The sequence below is a fragment of the Ranitomeya imitator genome, chromosome 2 (genome assembly GCF_032444005.1).
Source record: "Ranitomeya imitator isolate aRanImi1 chromosome 2, aRanImi1.pri, whole genome shotgun sequence".
NCBI classification, from domain to species: Eukaryota; Metazoa; Chordata; class Amphibia; order Anura; family Dendrobatidae; genus Ranitomeya; species Ranitomeya imitator.
In genome coordinates, this window is record NC_091283.1 from 811,303,971 (window position 1) to 811,320,397 (window position 16,427).

Genomic DNA, 16,427 nt, shown 5'->3' on the forward strand with positions numbered 1-16,427 from the left:
ATTAACAGGTAGGAAGTTGCTATCTACCTTCCTGTTGTGCCCGGTATTGTTCTCCACTGGTGCAGACTTCCACTGATGTCATGTCAAAGGAGAGGCTGTTTCCTTTTCTGTTGACAGGGCAGGACTACTGATGTCATGCTGATTTACAGCCGGATCCCTGCTGCCTAATTGGGGAAGGTGCTGTCAATCAGCAAGACGACACCAGTCCCGCCCTGTTGACAGAGAGCAACTGAATCTCTGACAGGAGCGGTCAATGACCGGCATCAGTTACAACAGTCAAGTGCTTGCCTTTGTTAGCAATTACATGACTTTTTTAAAGTCCTGGATAGCTCCTTTAACACTCTATTTATGTAAAACAAGTGAAAACTTTTAAGACTGAGTAACATACGGCAACATTTGTGAATTTATGTGATCTGTTTTTGCTAGAACAAGCCATTAATACATGAGAGATGGATGTTCGATCTCTGGGACGCACACTAATCCCATAAATAAAGGTGTAATTCTCCTTCCGCAGCTTTCAAGCACAGGATTGATCTCATAAGGAGAAATGCCTAACTGTATGGCATCACATCTTCATTGAAATCAATATATAAAATATTACTGCAAAAATCTGTTTATTTTCTTGTTTTATCTAGAGAATCTGGCAGAACTGAAATCCACCATAAAGCTCCAGATACCATCACTGACTGGAATGCAGGAGCCATTTGTATGGGACCCAGTGGATTTGGACTTTCTCCTTCATCGTCCCTTCGAGTTTTCCAACCTTTTTTTGTGGATCTTACCCTCCCATACTCCGTTGTCCGAGGAGAGACCTTTACCCTGAAAGCTTTAGTCTTTAACTACCTGAAACAATGTATAAAGGTAATTATTGTGACAATATATAAAGTATAACCTTTTTTTTTTTTAAGGGAATCTGTCAACAGGTTTTTCCTATGGAATCTGAAAAGCAGCATGGTATAGATTCAGAGAGCCTGATTCCAGCGATGTGTCACTTACTGGACTGCGTGGTGCAGTTATGATAGAATCCCGTTTTCTCTGCTGTAGCTCTAGCAAAGTTCTGAATGCTAAGTTGTGTATAACCCCGCCGAAACCAATGATTGGCAGTTTTATGTGTAACCTGTGCATTGCCAGCAAGTTGACAACCAGTGGTGGGAGCAGTATTACAGAGAATAGCCTGACTGGCCTGCATGTGAGACCTAGTCCTGCACTGATAATCTGCTGATAAACCACTGATTGTATTAAAATTACAGAAAACTGCAGAGCAAGTGACACATCTCTGGAATCAGGCTCTCTTCCCCTATATTTTGCTGCTGTCAGGTTAAATAGCAACAACCTGCTGACATATTCCCTTTAAAGTGCAATGGTTAGTCGTGCCAAAGACTGGTCTGGGCCTTAGTCCAAAATAAAGTGCTTGATTTACATACCTGGGGTAGTGGTAAGCGAACGTGCTCTGATAACATGTTATAATAATAATAATTTTTATTTATATAGCGCCAACATATTCCGCAGCGCTTTACAAATTATAGAGGGGACTTGTACAGACAATAGACATTACAGCATAACAGGAATACAGTTCAAAACAGATACCAGGAGGAGTGAGGGCCCTGCTCGCAAGCTTACAAACTATGAGGAAAAGGGGAGACACGAGAGGTGGATGGTAACAATTGCTATAGTTATTCGGACCGGCCATAGTGTAAGGCTCGGGTGTTCATGTAAAGCTGCATGAACCAGTTACCTGCCTAAGTATGTAGCAGTACAGACACAGAGGGCTAATACTGCATAAAGTGAATGAGAACAATTTTTTTTTTGTTTGTTTTTTTGTTTTAAATAGGCCACACAGGGATCCTTACATTAATGCATTGAGGCGGTAGGCCAGTCTGAACAAATGAGTTTTTAGGGCACGCTTAAAACTGTGGGGATTAATCGCATTAACCTAGGTAGTGCATTCCAAAGAATCGGCGCAGCACGTGTAAAGTCTTGGAGACGGGAGTGGGAGGTTCTGATTATTGAGGATGCTAACCTGAGGTCATTAGCGGAGCGGAGGGCACGGGTAGGGTAGTAGACCGAGACCAGAGAGGAGATATAGGGTGGTGCTGAGCCATGGAGAGCTTTGTGGATGAGGGTAGTAGTTTTGTACTGGATTCTGGAGTGGATGGGTAACCAGTGTAATGACTGGCACAAGGTAGAGGCATCGGTGTACCGATTGGTGAGGAATATGATCCTGGCTGCAGCATTCAGGACAGATTGGAGCGGGGAGAGTTTGGTAAGAGGGAGGCCGATTAGTAGAGAGTTACAATAGTCCAGACGAGAATGAATAAGTGAAACAGTAAGAGTTTTTGCAGAGTTGAAAGTAAGAAAAGGGCGAATTCTAGAAATGTTTTTGAGATGCAGATAAGAAGAGCGAGCCAGTGATCGGATGTGGGGGGTGAATGAAAGGTCAGAATCAAGGATGACCCAAAGGCAGCGGGCATGTTGCTTTGGAGTAATGGTGGAACCGCACACGGAGATGGCAATGTCAGGCAAAGGTAGGTTAGTAGAAGGAGAGAACACGAGGAGTTAGCTGAGCAAGCTCACTTGTTATCCCAGTATTTTGGTCGTGCTTGTATATTAGGTCTGAGTCCGTGCAGTTGCATGTTTTGTGGCTGTTAGACAGCCGCAACACTTGATGGGATTGCCTAACAAACAGGCCATACCCACATTTGTTGAAGCTGTCTAACAGCTGCAAAACATGCAACTGCAGGGACTCGAACATATTATCCTAGCACGCCAAAGACACTGGGATAACACCCGAGCATGCTCGGCTAACAACTTAACGCCTTAGCACGTTCATCCACCCTTTACACCATGGTTTTCACTATGCACTGATCCTACCATTAACATAGACAAGTCAATTATTTTTTAGCTAAAAATATGTGATCAACATCAGCAGTTGCTCAAATTTCTGGACACAATTTAGGCTGGCTTGTCCAAAACAGGATGCTTTGGTCATTTAACCACAATTCCTTAGCAGCCCAGCCTTGAATGAAGCATGTGTTTCTAGTTATATTTGGTTAATAATTGACACGTGACGCTACTGTAACTTATCACATTATGGAGCCAGCCGATCAACCGATGGCCAAACCATCAGAGAAACAATTCTCCCTCGATGTAAAAAGCTCTCAAAAACTTTAATTTTCTATGCATATGGGGCCATATAGACAATATAGACTAGCACATTATTTGTTTTGAGCTATCCAAGAAAAAAGATGATGAATTCTAGCATGGCAGAGCCACTGGAAGATCTTCTGCCGGCCGAGTCCACCTTACGTAAAACTGTTTAAAACTTCAGACATCTAGATTTTACTTGGAGATGCAGCTTTAGGTCATTCTGATTGTATAGCTTGTTTTTTTCATTTTTAAACCTTTATTTTCCAGGTGCAAACGACCCTGCAAACCACCGATGAGTTAGTAGAGACGCATTGCGCTGACTGTGAATATAGCCGTTGTATCTGTGCAGATGAGAGCAAAACCTTCTACTGGAACCTGAAAGCCTCTAAACTGGGTATGATGGGACCTTGTAATCTATGCTGGTCATGCCGTTTCATATCTGTATTTCATCACCGGTCACAGCATATTAAACCAAAGGATTATGGAAAAAATAAACTTAGATCACCATAGGGTTGTCGTTAAAGCAGCTAGATTGCATGCCAAATTTGGAATTTATTCTATCATTGGGCATATAGATGGAACAGCTGAAATGGCTTCCATAGGGCAATCCCTGTACATATGCTAATTTAGGAACCATGGACATTGTAGAGCAGGAGCCTCCTGCCTACAAAACTGCAGCTCAGGGTCCCAGATCAATCAAATATTACATAGTTACCCATGGAATGACAACGATGCACTGTGCATGCACGGGAAATAAAAAACAACAGCACATGCCTGAGATTTGCAGAAAAGCAGTCTTGCTAATGGCTCTTAGCGTTGTTGAGGGGATATAAGTCAAGACTGAAGGGGTAAATTTAGGGACAGAACTGCCTTGCTGTTTTGAGAGCCAATGCTCAGATGACCCTTAATCAGTAATCTGCGCTGAATTGATTTTACTGTTTTGTGCTGTATCTAAAACATACACGGGCCTGATGAAAATGGCAAATTATCTATTAGGGTATGATGATGATTTATGTAACAAAAGAGGCTCCTTTTAATGCTAATATTTTCTAAAGGCAAGGACCAAAGTAAAGAATGCCAGCACTACCACCACACCCAAGCAAAACATATCCAGATAATAATAGCCATGTCTTGTAGTGTTCAGCATCATACATGTAAAAGATCATAAAAATTCAGGGGAGAGCAAGAGAAGTGGCACTCACCACCAGTAATTTCAGTAAATTCATTTTATTTTGTTCATAGATTGCAGATTGAGAATTCAGTGAAACGAGCAACAGCTGTTTCGCTAGAGTACACACTTCTTCCAGCCCACAAGAAGCGGCCTGGAAGAAGCTTGTACTATCGCGAAACAGCGGTTGCTCTTTTCACTGATTTCTCCGTATGCAATCTTGTGAATAAACTAAAGTGCATTTTACTTGTATTGCTGGTGGTAAGTGCCACTTCTCTTAACCTCTTAATTTTCATCATATTTTCTAAAACCAATATTAATTTTATAAGAATTTGCTACAACTTTAAGTATTAAAACTATGACATACTAATGGTCTTTTGTTTGCTTTTCTTTTTTAAAAAATAGTTTTTATGCAATTTAATATCTGGATTTCTTACTAGGCGAAGTAAATATCACCGTAAAGACAGAAGTCATGGATACAAAAGAGTTCTGTGGAAATGAGATCCCTGTCGTGCCCAAGAAAGGCAGAACTGACACCATTGTAAAGTCAGTACTAGTACAGGTGAGATGGTAATAATTAGATAACAAATGGGTTGTTGGGCATCAGACCTAGATTCTCCTTCTGGGGCAAAGATTTAGTCCACAAGACTCTTATCCAATGAAGTTAGCTGAAGCAGAGTGGCTTTTTGGCCCATATGCCCTGCCTGCCCCCTCTAGAGAAAGAAAACGTATCAGTATATTCAAGATTTTCTACATACATTTTATTAGAAAAATAATAAGATTTAAGGAGAACCTATCACTTTACTCCATACTGTCCAAACCATGGGCAACATTATCACAGCCTGGTTGCACGACTACAGGTTGTTACATTTTTCTCTGAAATGCTCTTGCTTTTCAGAAAAAACATAGTTTGATCGTTTGAAGATCCGTCCGCGTACCATGGGCAGATAAAGGACTAGTTTGGCTCCTCATTAGGTGACTGATAAGTCTCTTCCTAAGCACACATGTGAGGGAGAGACCTGTCAATCACTTCAAACAGCGCTGGGAAAGGCCGGCCGGCGGCACTTGACTAGTTTAGTCTCTGTCTATGGTCCCCGAATGGATCTTCAATCTACACATATAACGCTGAGGCATTTTTGAGAAAAATATTCCTGGCTGCAGTTGTGATTCATGCTACCCATGGTTTTAACATGCATGAAAGATGAAAAAATGCTGACAAACTTCAGCCACATGAAGCCTAGCATTGTCATACATCAGAAGGAACCCGGGGCCCACTGCACCTGCATATGGTCTCACAAGGGGTCTGAGGATCTCGGCCTGGTACCTACTGGCAGTCAGGCTACATCTGGCGAGCACATGGAGGGCTGTGCCAAAGTAATGCCTCCCCACACCATCACCGACCCACTGCCAAACCGGTCAAGCTAGTGGATGTTACAGACAGCTGAACATTCTCCACGGTGTCTCCAGACGCTCTCTCTTTTGTCACATATGTTCAATGTGAACCTGATCTCATTTGTGAAGAGCACAGGGTGCCAATGACAAATGCCAGTCATCCTGCACAGTGTTGAGCTTTAGCCACAACACCCACTTCTCGACGTCATACCACCCTCATGGACTTAGTTTCTGACAGTTTGAGCAGAGGCATGGATGTTAGTGCCCTGCTGGAGGTCATTTTGCAGGGCTCTGGCACTGCTCCACCTGTTCCTCCTTGCACAAAGGAGGAGGTCGCGGTCCTGCTGCTAAGCTTTTGCCCTCCTACGGCCTCAATGTCTTCTGATGTACTGGCCTGTCTCCTGGTATCTGATCTATGATCTGGACATTGTGCTGACAGACAGAACTACCCTTCTTGCCACAGATCGCATTGGTGTGCCATCCTGGATGAGCTGCACTACCTGACCATCTTCTGTGGTTTGTACTGTACACACTGCATCATGTTACACTACTTCTAGGTGTGAAAGCAATTGCAAACTGCAAAAGTGACCAAAACAACAGCCAAAAGGGATAAAAACAGAGAAATGGTCTGTGGTCACCCCCTGTAGAATCACGCCTTTATAGGTTGTCTTGTCACTTGCCGATCATTTCTACTTGTCTGTTCCATTTGCACAACAGCAGGAGAAATCGATTCACAATCAGTGTTGCTTCATAACTGGACAGGTTGATTTCACAGAAGTGTGAATAGATTTGGAGATACATTGTGTTGTTTAAGTGTTCTCTTTATTGAGCTTTGTATTTATAACGTAACGTTCTGTGGCACAATTCACATTTACACATGCAGGTCATTCTGGATTTGCTGCCTGCAAAATCAATAGAAATTATTATCGCTATTTGCCAAACTTGCTTTAATATTTTGCATTTCATAAATATATTCATTACGTATAAATGTTTCATCATTTATTGGTATTTTAGCCAGGAGGTGTCTTGGAAGAAAAGTCCCACAGCTCTCTGATCTGTATTAAAGAGGGAGGTAAGGAAACATATTATCTAAGAATAAGAAATTTATTTAGCAAAAACACACCAAAAAAATTGAAAGTGAAGTAAAAGGAAATGGAGTACAGAAAGATTTGCCTTTATTAGTCATTTTAGTATTAATGCTATTTTTTATTTCAGCAAGACTTGGACTGGCCCACCGGAGAAAAGTAGAATCCTCCGGTGGGCCACCTCCCTCTTATATGAGCAGTACTTGGCACAATATACATGAATCTACCCAGTTCATTGCTATATACATTTGTGATTGAGGACAATGTCACATTTGCATGTAGCTGAAAAGTGGGGCCCTGGATTTGTTACTGGTAGGCCCTTCGACCGAACATAGCCAGCATAAATCAGAGACTTAACTCTGATCGCTGTGATGTTTCAGAGAAAAATATAGTTGAAAGTGAGACCATAGACGACATGACTAGCCCAAAAGGCTTATCCCCAACAGATTTCTCCCAATCTGCACAGGTGGCTCCTTAAGGCCATGTTCCCACAGTGAGTTTTTGATGTTGCAATATTTCTACTGTATTTCTGCAACTACTAGGCTATGTTCACACGTTTCTTTTTTGCTGCGTTTCTTTTCTGTAGCCAAAACTTGCTTTCTTGGCAGTAAAAAAAATCTGCTTAAAAAAACAGGTTTTGTTACATTTTTGCTGTTTTTTTTTTTTGGTGCATTTTTGGTGCAGATTACGTGTCGTGTATGTGTCCACAGAACATATTTAATAAAGCTACTTTTATTCACTAAAACAGCAGCATGAACGGTGAACATGAAATCTCATAGTTTTTGCTGGTACTGTAAAAAAGTAGCTTTTAATTTGCATAAAAAAGCATTAAAAAAAGCTGCAAAAAAATGCAATGTGTAAACATACCCTTGTATAAATAAGGTTACTTATGGTTTTTCGTTGAGTTTTTGAGTGCGTTTTTTTAGGAATTGTCTAAATAGCTTTAGTTTCTGATAGACATGAACTGAGCAAAGCATCATGGGAAACAAGGCCTTGAGATATTGGTTTATCCAAGTGAAAAGCGGCATTAAAGAAAGGGAATAAATCTGTTATGCGTCTACTATGAATGTGAATAATAATTAGAATGTGAATAGTTAAGGTTTTTGAAATGTATATTTATAAGTGGCTATTCTGACAGATGATAACTTTTAATGTTGAGAATAATGCTTTAATAATTTTGTATTATAAACAGCGATTTTTTTCTGTTTTATTTTAGATGAACCAAAAGTGGAAGAAATATCTCTGAAGATCCCTGATAACATTCTGGAGGATTCTGCAAGAGCTCATGTAACAGTGCTGGGTAAGTCATCCGGACCGCCATCAGAAATATCTTGGCCCCAGATGGGAAGTGAGTCAATGTCCCTACACCTCCCTTTATGTCCATTAAAGGGGTATTCCCATCTCCAAGATCCTATGCCCATACTGTATGTAGCACTATAGGTGTAATAATAATAATATTAACAAATACTAGAAATGTAGCATAGTTCTTCTGATTTGCTATGTCGCTTACCCAATGTACAGGATATTGCAGTAGCTTAGGTATCTATGGCTTATTTCTGCACCCAGATCTGCCGTTTTTACTAATATTATTTTGAGGTATATGTGATCTTTTGATCTCTTCTTATTTCATTGTATTCCAATGTTTTGGCAGCAAAAAAAAACCTAATTGGGGCGTTTTATTTATTTTTTTTAATTACACTATTTACCGATTGGAGTCATTTATTTTATATTTTCATAGATCGGAAATTTCTTATGCAGGAATACCAAATACCGTATGTGTATGTATATATATATATATATATATATATATATATAGACTGCATGTATATATATATATATGTATATATACACATATTTACACATGCTACATATATATATATATGTGTGTATATATATATATATATATATATGTATATACACACATATTTGGTTTATTTGATAAAAATAGTGAAAAAAAATGCCTAGACTGGGCAAAACTGTCTCCACTTCCCAGCTGAGAGCAAGACTAACAACTAGATTGTGAAAATGAAGCAATGAATGGAAGCATAAATTGCAGAGGAATTTAAAAAATTCTAGACTGAATCATTTTGAGTTATACACCTGTATTGCTGTATTGTCATTTTAGTGTATCGCCTGGTCTCGGAGACATTCGTTAGGCCCCCAGCTGCAATGACAACTTTGGATAAAGCAGTGGGGTGCTCAATAAAGACATGACCAGTATAATTCTGTGTTCTTAGTTTACTTAGATTGTGGTTTATTAGATTATAGTGGAACATATCGATTTTCTTAGTGACCAGTGCAGAACTGTATGTAATTCTAATGGTACACTCACATTTATAGAGATGCGCATAATAATAATAATAATAATAATAATCTTTATTTATATAGCGCCAACATATTCCGCAGCGCTTTACAGTTTAACAGTTTCAAACACAAAAGTCATAAGTAACAACGTTAACAATACAATAATTAAAGCAAAATAAGACGACCCTGCTCGTGAGAGCTTACAATCTACAATGAGGTGGGGGAGATACAAAGTACAGGTGTGTATTTACAATGATGTATTTACAATCATGGTCCAGCCATCTTCAGGGGTTGGGGAATAGATGGGGATAGTGAATGGGCTACACACAAACATAACATAACTTTGATTAGTGAACGTGATAGGCCGCTCTGAACAAATGTGTTTTGAGCGAGCACCTAAAACTATGCAAATTATGGATGGTCCTAATATCTTGGGGTAGAGCATTCCAGAGGATTGGCGCAGCACGGGAGAAGTCTTGGAGTCGGGAGTGGGAGGTACGGATTAGTGCAGAGGTTAGCCGAAAGTCATTTGCAGAGCGCAGTGGTCTGTTAGGCTGATAGACAGAAATGAGGGAGGAGATGTAAGGGGGTGCCGCACTGTGGAGAGCTTTGTGGGTGAGAACAAGTACTTTGAATTGTATCCTGTAATGAATGGGCAGCCAGTGTAACGACTGGCGAAGAGCGGACGCGTCCGAGTAACGATTAGCCAGATGGACGACCCTGGCTGCTGCATTAAGGATGGACTGGAGAGGGGAAAGTCGAGTGAGGGGGAGGCCAATTAATAGAGCGTTACAGTAATCCAGGCGGGAGTGGATCAGGGCGACCGTGAGGGTTTTAGCTGTCTCCATGGTGAGAAAAGGGCGGATTCTAGAGATGTTCTTTAGGTGTAAGCAGCACGAGCGGGCAAGAGATTGTATATGGGAGGTGAAGGAGAGATCGGAGTCAAACATAACACCCAGACAGCGCGCCTGCTGCCGGGGTGTTATTATGGTGCCACCCACGGAGAGGGAAATGTCAGATTTAGGGAGGTTAGTAGATGGTGGGAGCAGAAGAAGTTCAGTTTTGGAGAGGTTGAGTTTCAGATAGAGAGCGGACATGATGTTGGAGACTGCGGACAGACAGTCAGTGGCATTCTGTAGTACAGCGGGGGTAAGGTCAGGGGATGACGTATATAGTTGTGTGTCGTCGGCATATAGATGGTACTGAAAGCCAAATCTGCTGATGGTCTGTCCAATTGGGGCCGTGTAGAGAGAGAACAGAAGGGGGCCAAGGACTGAGCCCTGAGGTACCCCAACAGTGAGAGGAAGAGGAGATGAAGTGGAGCCAGAGAACAGAACACTGAAGGAGCGGTCGGAAAGATAGGAGGAGAACCAGGAGAGAGCAGTGTCCTTAATGCCTAGTGACTGGAGCCTAGAGAGCAGGAGAGGGTGGTCAACAGTGTCAAAAGCTGCAGAAAGGTCGAGAAGAATGAGCAGAGAGTGGTCACCATTACGTTTTGCTGTCAGAAGGTCATTGGTCACTTTGATGAGTGCAGTTTCTGTCGAATGTAGGGGGCGGAAACCGGACTGTGAAGGGTCTAGGAGGGAGTGAGTGGAGAGGTAACGGGTAAGGCGGGAGTATATCAGGCGCTCCAAGAGTTTAGAGATGAAGGGGAGATTGGAGACCGGTCTGTAGTTGTTTGTGCAGGATGGGTCGAGGGTGGGTTTCTTTAGTAATGGAGTAATGATAGAGTGTTTGAAGGAGGAGGGGAAAATGCCAGAGGAGAGGGAGAGATTAAAGATTGTAGTTAGGTGATTTGTGACAACTGGAGAGAGAGACTGGAGGAGATGTGAGGGAATGGGGTCGGTAGTGCATGTAGTCGGACGAGAAGAGGAGAGGAGCTTGGAGACTTCTTCTTCTGTGATGGGATCGAATGTGGAGAGTGAGCCAGGGGCAATGAGGGGAGGGATGGGAGTCACTGAACTTAGTTGTTGGGAGCGGATTTCCTGACGGATATTGTCTATTTTCTCTATAAAGTGGGAGGCCAGGTCACCAGCACAAATATCTGTGATAGGGGCTTGTGCTTTTGGCCTGAGGAGGGAGTGAAAGGTGTCAAAAAGTTTCTTGGGGTTGTTGGATAGTGAGGAGATCAGAGTGGTAAAGTAGGTCTGTTTAGCGAAGTGAAGGGCAAAGTTATAGGTCCTTAACATAAATTTGAAGTGTATGAAGTCTTCTGGTGTGCGTGTTTTCCTCCATAAGCGTTCAGCACACCTAGAGGATCGCTGGAGAAATCGGGTTTGCGATGTGAGCCAGGGCTGTTTTATTCTGTGTTTGGAGGTCCTGAGGGTGAGGGGAGCTACTTGGTCAAGGGTGCTTCTAAGAGTGTCATTGAAGTGATGTACCGCCAGATCAGGACAGGAAAAGGAAGAGATTGGGGACAATGATAAGCGTAGGGAGTCTGAAAGTGTAAGAGGGTTAATGGCTTGTAGATTTCTGACTGAATGGTGTGTAGGAGGGTGCTGGGGTGAGCGAGGATATGTGAGTGTGAAGGAGAGAATGTTGTGGTCAGAGAGGGGAAGCGGTGAGTTATCTATGTAGGAGATTGAGCAGAGCCGGGCAAAAACCAGGTCCAGGGTGTTACCGTCCTTGTGTGTCTCAGAGGTTGAGAGCTGTGAGAGGCCGAGAGAAGTGGTTAGTGACAGAAGCTGGGATGCAGATGTGGAAGTGGGGCTGTTAATGGGGATGTTGAAGTCTCCCAGGATAAGGGTTGGTAGTTCTGAGGACATGAAGTGCGGCAGCCAGGCAGAGAAATGGTCCAGGAAGCGGGTGGGTGAGCCTGGGGGCCGGTATATGACCGCTACTCTGAGGGAGAGGGGGCGAAAGAGCCTGATGGTGTGGACCTCAAAAGAAGGGAATGAGAGTGATGGAACTGAGGGGATGACCTGGAAAGTGCATTGTGGGGACAGGAGTATGCCAACTCCACCACCAGGTCTGTTTGTTGGTCTCGGGGAATGGGAGAATTGTAAGCCACCATGGGTAATGGCAGCAGGAGAGACAGTGTCAGAATCCTGAATCCAGGTTTCCGTGAGGGCCAGCAGATTCAGAGAGTTTTTCAGAAAGTAATTGTGTAGGAAAGGAAGCTTGTTACATACAGACCGTGGATTCCAAAGGGCACAATTAAAAGAAGGAGGGGATGAAGGAGTGCAATTAATATTAGTAAGATTAGTAAGGTTTCGATGTGAGGTAGGGTAGGGGTTGAGGTTGGTGGATGGTGGACCGGGGTTTGGGGAGATGTCTCCTGATATCAGCAGGAGTAGGAAGATAAAAAGCAAGTAGCTTTTGGGATTGTATGAAGTTTTTTTATGCAGTCTGTTTGGGTAAGATGGACTGAGGTTTTTCAGGAAGGTGAGAAGTGCATGGGAGCTGTACATGGGAGAGGGAAGGAGAGAGGAGCTGATGTATATGAGTCGTGATTGAGGGGGGATTGGGCGGTGAATGTGGATTGCAAGGGAGCATAGGATGATAGGAATAATGCACATGGATAGAAGGGAGAGCAGAGTGTGGGTTACCTGACTCCTGCCCTGACTAACTGCCATGGAATAACTGCGGTGTCACGACGCTTATCTTCTGTGACGCTTTGCTTATGGGACGCTAGCGTGCACCCCTAAGGAAGGTTCTAAATTTATAGCCCAGAAGAGATGGATTGTGGGAACTGGTTGAGGATAATTTGGCAGCTGGCTAGCACACCAGGGTTTTTTTTTTTTTTCTTTGAAAAGATGATCAAAGACACTCAGCCTGGTAAAATCTACTTTCACACCTTCCACCAGATAAGATCTACACTGATCCCAGTCATGGATAGTAAGTGGACAGTAAGTTTTAAGTGCAATGCAACAGATAAATTATACCAATGAATTAGCAAACACATTAAATTATGTTTCTAGATGGTAAAGCAGCAGATGACAGACAGCAAGCAGAGGAGGGAGTTAATACCATTAGAGTCTATTGCAGCAGATGGGACAGCTATCAGAGGTAGGAAGTTGCACCATTTGATTGCAAAACAGGAGACAGCAAGCAGAGGGAGTTAATACCATTAGAGTCTATTGCAGCAGATGGGACAGCTATCAGAGGTAGGAAGTTGCACCATTTGATTGCAAAACAGGAGACAGCAAGCAGAGGGAGTTAATACCATTAGAGTCTATTGCAGCAGATGGGACAGCTATCAGAGGTAGGAAGTTGCACCATTTGATTGCAAAACAGGAGACAGCAAGCAGAGGGAGTTAATACCATTAGAGTCTATTGCAGCAGATGGGACAGCATATATAGATATATCCACATGTATAAAATATGTATCACACATTCATTTTACTTTTATTATGACTTCAATAATAATATAATATTAATATAATATAATATTAATATAATATAATATAATAATGACTTCATATTAATTACCATAATTATTTTAATCATGTTATCACCATGCAGGAGATCTGATGGGCACGGCCATGCAGAACCTTGATCGTCTCCTGGCCATGCCATATGGATGTGGAGAACAGAACATGGTTCTCTTTGCTCCCAATATCTTCGTCCTGCAATATCTGGAGAAAACGCATCAACTGAACAGTGAAATCCAGGGCAAAGCCAAGACATTCATGGAGAGCGGTGAGAAATTCTGTTGATTTCTTGCGTTCTATATTTGTAAGTAGATTCTGAAATTCAGGGATTGAATTAGTTTAGGCATAAATCCTCATATAATCCTACCCTGCAGATTATATGTTGGCGGTAGAGATAAAATATAGTAGATCGACATATTACAATATCACACTTACCGGTATTTGTTGCTAATGTAATGACTGCTTTTACATTACACACTCTTATAATATGAGGATTGTGACATCTACACATTACACCTACAGTAGCTTTTAGATATTAACCTAAATGGTCAAATGTATTTGTAGGGGTCAACAACAAAAATGAAAAAAAAAAAATATATGCAACTGGAAATGACTCCTCTAGGGGACAAATATATAAGAATAATATAATAAGAAATCAAACTTTATTAAATAAATAATGTAGTGTTTCTTAGTAAGTTGATGCTACAGTTCACATGAAGAAATATATGGAATCAATCATATTAGAAAAAGTATTTTAAATAGTGTTAATGTAAGTGTATAGTGTAAATAGATAAGGAATCTCTGCCGGCATAGAATGGTCCCGGACTGCTCCTGCCTGTAATTCAGCTTCTTTTTTTGACCTTACGGCAACTGAGCACCTATACCTTTTCCCACTCTGAACTGTCAACAGGGAGTAACTTCAGACATCATAGTGATTGACAGACGGATCTCTGCAGTTAAGCAGTAGGGCGCCAGCGGTCAATAAGCATGACATTGGCTATGACGCCCATCAACAGAGCAGAACAGAAGAAGCTGCTCTGTTAATATGACATCACGGGAAGTCACCGATTTGCCGGCATGAGCAGTCCGTGACCGATCTAAGCCGGCAGAGATCGTAGTTCTCAACTACCTGCTTGAAAGTTCTTAACCTGATTGGGGGAAAAATAAAATGTCCTGGATAACTGCATTAAGAGATGTGTGTACCAATATTTTATTCCAATAAACTTTTTATCTTTTTTGTTAGCTTACTTACCGTATTTATTTTCTTGCCTTTCACAGGGTATCAGCGTCAGCTTTCATATAAACATGGTGATGGATCATACAGCGCTTTTGGAAACAGTGACATAGAGGGAAACACATGGTCAGTGGATTTGGCTATGTTTGTGTAACGCCTGGGTACAGCAGCAATCCTTGTAATATAGATAATTTGTCTTACTATTTATCTATATACAATGCTTTCATCAGAGTATTGCTTAGAGGAGGAGTCTATTACTGGGAATAAATGAGAACATCTGCATAACGCCCACTAACTGAGCTAACATATTAAAGGGATATAGCAGCTAACTATATCACCTTATTCAACGTCTGTTAAACATTCCCTAAATCCTTATAACACCCCCTTTTACACTCCTAAAAAGCTTTTTCAATTTCTCCCACACGTAATCTTCTCAGTCCGGCCTGACAGGCGTGGTCCCGGGGCTCTACATCACTCCCATCGGCTGTTGCTCACCATCCTGCTTCATGGAGGATGCCTCTTGCGCGGTGCGACATCTCGCGCCAGCTCAGAAATATTGTGTTTCGTACACGCACAGTATGCTTTGCCAAACTGTGGTCAAAGCCAAAAAACAGAAGTGTCATGCGCTGACACATGAACTTCTGGCTCATGTACCGTAATTACATTTGTCAGCACATGCGCACTTCTGTTTTTTTGGATTTGCCCGCAGTTGGGCAAAGCATAATGTGCAGGTGCAAAATGCAATATTTCTGAGCAGGCGTGATATGTCGCATGGCGATGTGGATAGTTATAAATGTGAGGAGGACGGTGAGCCGAAGCCGGGGAGGAGGAATGCAGAAGCCTGCAACAACGCCCAATGGACTGGACTGAGAAGATTACGCGAGAGAAATTAAAAAATGTTTTCGGGAGTCAGGAGGTTCTATAAGGATTTAGGGAATGCATTGAATAAGGTGATTTTTTTAGCTGCTATTTCACAAAACTGGTGACAGGTTCCCTTTAAGTGCTAAGTTCAGACAAGCTAAGTGCACAACACAATAGAAGAAAGTTCTCATCCAGAATCTCTAATCAAAGGGGAGAGCCAATGCAAAAAAACCCTCTAAGACTATGCTCACATGTCCAGTATTCATCCGTATACGAGCATATAACAGGCCTGAGTGCTATGCGATAAAACATTGCATAATTTTGTCAGGTCATTTTTACCTTACAATGAACATAAAAAAGAAAAAGAAAACAGTGGCGGAATTACTTTTTCTTCGCTATTTCATCCAACTTAGAATTTTTAAAAAACACACCATGACTAAGGCTTGTTGCTGAAACGCGTCGGTTTCATCTGTGTTGTTACCTACACTGGTTGTATGATTTTAATGGTCTAATTAAAGTTAAGGTTTCTTTTATACTTTACCTCTGAAGTTGAGCTATTCATCGCTGGAGACCACTTTTTCTCTTTGCCCCACTTAGAATTTTTTCCCAATTGTTCAGTATATTTTTTGGTAAAATTAATTTTGTCATTAAAGACTACAACTCATCTCACAAAAAACAGCCCTCATATGGCTATGTTTATGGAACAATAAAAAAAAATTATGGATATTGGAAGAGAAGACAAAAGTATAAAATGAATATGATTTCGGTATAGAAAATAATAACATTGAATCTATAGTATGGTTGCATGGTGCTCATTGGGTATCTTAACAAGCAAAGATAAATTTTTGGTATGTTTTTTTTTA

The 16,427-nt window shown here is 41.6% G+C and overlaps 1 protein-coding gene across 1 annotated transcript in view; it reads left to right on the forward strand.

Annotated features, from left to right (window-relative positions):
• Positions 1-16,427, forward strand: part of LOC138665903 (alpha-2-macroglobulin-like) — an 88,826-nt gene that overhangs the window by 45,474 nt on the left and 26,925 nt on the right. Inside the window, exons 19-25 of the mRNA XM_069753856.1 lie at positions 636-861; positions 3,415-3,541; positions 4,756-4,877; positions 6,722-6,779; positions 8,009-8,092; positions 13,561-13,737; positions 14,748-14,829. Of these exons, the coding sequence (XP_069609957.1) occupies positions 636-861; positions 3,415-3,541; positions 4,756-4,877; positions 6,722-6,779; positions 8,009-8,092; positions 13,561-13,737; positions 14,748-14,829 (876 nt within the window). The remainder of the gene's footprint in view (positions 1-635; positions 862-3,414; positions 3,542-4,755; positions 4,878-6,721; positions 6,780-8,008; positions 8,093-13,560; positions 13,738-14,747; positions 14,830-16,427) is intronic.